At 39.1% G+C, this 4,390-nt stretch overlaps 1 protein-coding gene across 1 annotated transcript; it reads left to right on the top strand.

Moving 5' to 3' along the window:
- Positions 1-228: 228 nt before the first annotated feature.
- LOC101276463 (DNA topoisomerase 1-like) lies at positions 229-3,468 on the top strand. The gene has a single exon (XM_033407294.2). The coding sequence runs from the start codon at positions 714-716 to the stop codon at positions 2,271-2,273; it is 1,560 nt and encodes a 519-aa protein (XP_033263185.2). The 5' UTR covers positions 229-713; the 3' UTR covers positions 2,274-3,468.
- Positions 3,469-4,390: the final 922 nt, after the last annotated feature.

The raw sequence follows: 4,390 nt of genomic DNA, 5'->3' as shown, positions 1-4,390 counted from the left end.
AGTAGTAAATAAGTCCTGGAGATCTAATGCACAGTATAGTGAACAAAGACAATGATATTGTATTATAAGCATCTTGCTAAAAGACCAGATCTTAATTATTCCAACCACAGAAAATTGTGTGATATGATAAAGGTACTATCACTAGAATGGCAATCATATTAAAATATACAAATGTAACAAATCAACATGGTGTACACCTTAAATTAACACTGTTATATGTCATGTAATAAAAACGAAAGGAGGAAAAGATTAGAGCCTCTGGGGATGTAAAAATAAAAAAGGAGAAGGAAAATGGCTTTTCTAGTCCACCATTGATTAAAGATGAACCTGAAGATGATGGCTATTTTGCTCCTCCTAGAGAGGATATAAAGCCATTAAAGAGACCTCGAGACGAGGATGATGCTGATTATAAACCTAAGAAAATTAAAACAGAAGATACCAAGAAAGAGAAGAAACGAAAACTAGAGGAAGAAGAGGATGGTAAATTGAAAAAACCCAAGAATAAGGATAAAGATAAAGATAAAAAAGTTCCTGAGCCAGATAGTAAGAAAAAGAAGCCGAAGAAAGAAGAGGAACAAAAGTGGAAATGGTGGGAAGAAGAGCGCTATCCTGAAGGCATCAAGTGGAAATTCCTAGAACATAAAGGTCCCGTATTTGCTCCACCATATGAACCTCTTCCAGAGAATGTCAAGTTTTACTATGATGGTAAAGTCATGAAGCTGAGCCCCAAAGCAGAAGAAGTAGCTACGTTCTTTGCAAAAATGCTCGACCATGAATATACTACTAAGGAAATATTTAGGAAAAATTTCTTTAAAGACTGGAGAAAGGAAATGACCAATGAAGAGAAGAATGTTATCACCAACCTCACCAAATGTGATTTTACCCAGATGAGCCAGTATTTCAAAGCCCAGACAGAAGCTCGGAAGCAGATGAGCAAGGAAGAGAAACTGAAAATCAAAGAGGAGAATGAAAAATTACTGAAAGAATATGGCTTCTGTATTATGGATAACCACAGAGAGAGGATTGCCAACTTCAAGATAGAACCTCCTGGGCTTTTCCGTGGCCGTGGCAACCACCCCAAGATGGGCATGCTGAAGAGACGGATCATGCCTGAGGATATAATCATCAACTGTAGCAAAGATGCCAAGGTTCCTTCTCCTCCTCCAGGTCATAAGTGGAAAGAGGTCCGACATGATAACAAGGTTACTTGGCTAGTCTCCTGGACAGAGAACATCCAAGGTTCTATTAAATACATCATGCTGAATCCTAGCTCACGAATCAAGGGTGAGAAAGACTGGCAGAAATATGAGACTGCTCGGCGGCTGAGGAAGTGTGTGGACAAGATCCGGAACCAGTACCGGGAAGACTGGAAGTCCAAAGAGATGAAAGTCCGGCAGAGAGCTGTAGCTCTGTACTTCATCGACAAGCTTGCTCTACGAGCAGGCAATGAGAAGGAGGAAGGAGAAACAGCGGACACTGTGGGTTGCTGCTCACTTCGTGTGGAGCACATCAATCTGCACCCAGAGTTGGATGGTCAGGAATACGTGGTAGAGTTTGACTTCCTGGGAAAGGACTCAATCAGATACTATAACAAAGTCCCCGTTGAGAAACGAGTTTTTAAGAACTTACAACTATTTATGGAGAACAAACAGCCTGAGGATGATCTTTTTGATAGACTCAATACTGGTATTCTAAATAAACATCTTCAGGATCTCATGGAGGGCTTGACAGCGAAGGTGTTCCGTACATACAACGCCTCCATCACGCTACAGCAGCAGCTAAAGGAACTCACAGCTCCTGATGAGAACATCCCAGCAAAGATACTATCTTATAACCGTGCCAACCGAGCCGTTGCAATTCTTTGTAACCATCAGAGGGCACCACCAAAAACTTTTGAGAAGTCCATGATGAACTTGCAATCTAAGATTGATGCCAAGAAGGAACAGCTAGCAGATGCCCGGAGAGACCTGAAAAGTGCTAAGGCTGATGCCAAGGTCCTTAAGGATGCAAAAACCAAGAAGGTGGTAGAGTCAAAGAAGAAGGCTGTGCAGAGACTGGAGGAGCAGTTGATGAAGCTTGAAGTACAAGCCACAGACCGAGAGGAGAATAAACAAATTGCTTTGGGAACCTCCAAACTCAATTATCTGGACCCAAGGATCAGCGTGGCTTGGTGCAAGAAGTGGGGGGTCCCAATTGAGAAAATTTACAACAAAACCCAGCGGGAGAAGTTTGCCTGGGCCATCGACATGGCTGACGAGGACTACGAGTTCTAGCCTGTCTTGAGGGGCAGGAAACAGTTCTGTGAAAAGGAACAGTGTGGTTTGGGGCAGATGGATAAACTGTGAGCCTCGATTGCCCTCGCACCTGAGGGAAAGGGGCAGCAAGTCTTAACAAAGCAACATCTTTGAGAAAAGATAAACCTGGAAATATTATAAGGGAGAGCTGAGCCAGTTGTCCTATGGACAACTTATTTAAAAATATTTCAGATATCAAAATTCTAGCTGTATGATTTGTTTTGAATTTTGTTTTTATTTTCAAGGGGTCAAGTGGATGGGAATTTGTCAGAGTTCTGCCAGACAAATTCACTGTTTCACTGAAACATTTGGATTCTCTTAGCTACTGTATATGAAGTCCGATTATATTGGTGTGTTTTTACAGTTAGGGTTTTGCAATAACTTCTATATTTTAATAGAAATGAGTTCCTAAACTCCCGTCTCCCCCATTTCAGGAATTTAAAATTAAGTAGAACAAAAACCCAGCGCACCTGTTAGAGTTGTCACTATCTATTGTCATGGGAATCAGTTTTCATTAAACTTGAAGCAGTCGTGACATCGGCAGTGTTTTGGTTCAGACACCTGTTCACAGAAAAGCATGATGGGAAAATATTTCCTGACTTGAGTGTTCCTTTTTAAATGTGAATTTTTATTTCTTTTTAATTATTTTAAAATATTTAAACCTTTTTCTTGATCTTAAAGATCGTGTAGATTGGGGCTGGGGAGGGATGAGAAGGGGTGAGCGAGTCTAAGGATAATGAAATAATCAGTGACTGAAACCATTTTCCCATCATCCTTTGTTCTGAACATTCTCTGTGCCCTTTCAGATACCCATCTTTTTCATTTTAAACCCCAGTCTTTCACTTGAAAGATTTTATTGTATAAAAAGTTCCACAGGTCAAAAATTTAGAGGAAAATGAGTATTTGGTCCAAAAAAGGAAAAATAAATAATCAAGATTTTAGGGCTTTTATTTTTTCTTTTGTAATTGTGTAAAAAATGGAAAAAAAACCACATAAAAAGCAGAATTTTAATGTGAAGACATTTTTTGCTATAATCATTAGTTTTAGAGGCATTGTTAGTTTAGCGTGTGTGCAGAGTCCATTTCCCACATCTTTCCTCAAGTATCTTCTATTTTTATCATGAATTCCCTTTTAATCAACTGTAGGTTATTTAAAATAAATTCCTACAACTTAACGGAAAAAAAAATAAAATAAAATAAAAAAATAAAAATTAGTCATTTAAAAAGATACTAAATTAGGGCTTCCCTGGTGGCACAGTGGTTGAGAGTCCGCCTGCCGATGCAGGGGACATGGGTTCGTGCCCCGGTCCGGGAGGATCCCACATGCCGCGGAGCGGCTGGACCCGTGAGCCATGGCCGCTGAGCCTGCGCGTCCGGAGCCTGTGCTCCGCAGCGAGAGAGGCCACAACAGTGAGAGGCCCACGTACTGCAAAACAAACAAACAAACAAACAAAAACTAAATTGATTTAACCTTCTAATGGGTTACAAACCAGTGTTTTGAAAAACACTAACAAAACAACACCCTAACTTTTCAGGTAATTAAACTGCCAGTTTCCCTGTTTTTCAAAAAATTTTGTAAAACATTGTGATAGACAATAACACAAACACCCATCTATCAGCTATTCTGCTCTATTAAATCCTTTATCCATATTTGCTTTATTTTTCTTAAAGAAATAAAACGTCAACCTCCCTATTCCCAGTAGCCCTTTCATAACCACCCCCCCAAGTAATCATAATCTTTTATCTAAATTCGGCATTTTTCTACACCTACATGTCTTTATTAATACATAGGACTACATGAACTAAAACATATAACACAACAATTTGGCATATTTTTCAAACTTTAAGTAGATGGTATACTATTTTGCAAATAGGGATTTTCACTCATTTTTGAAATTTATCTTAATACATTCATTATAACTATGCATGGTATCCCAATGTATGACTATATCACAGTTTGCACATTCTCCTGTTGGACATTTAGTTTAATTCCAGTTTTTGGTGTTAGAAACAATGGTGCAATAACCATTCTTGTATATCTCCTTGGATATGTGTGCAAAAGAATCTCAGAAATATATACCTAGAATGAGAATTGCT

The sequence above is a fragment of the Orcinus orca genome, chromosome 13, assembly GCF_937001465.1.
Source record: "Orcinus orca chromosome 13, mOrcOrc1.1, whole genome shotgun sequence".
NCBI lineage: Eukaryota > Metazoa > Chordata > Mammalia > Artiodactyla > Delphinidae > Orcinus > Orcinus orca.
The sequence above is the reverse complement of the archived record's forward strand: the minus strand, read 5'-3'. Positions and strand labels throughout refer to the sequence as shown.

Bases quoted from the DNA above. Each gene is read 5' to 3' on its own strand.
- LOC101276463 (XM_033407294.2), top strand. From the start codon at position 714: ATGAAGCTGAGCCCCAAAGCAGAAGAAGTAGCTACGTTCTTTGCAAAA.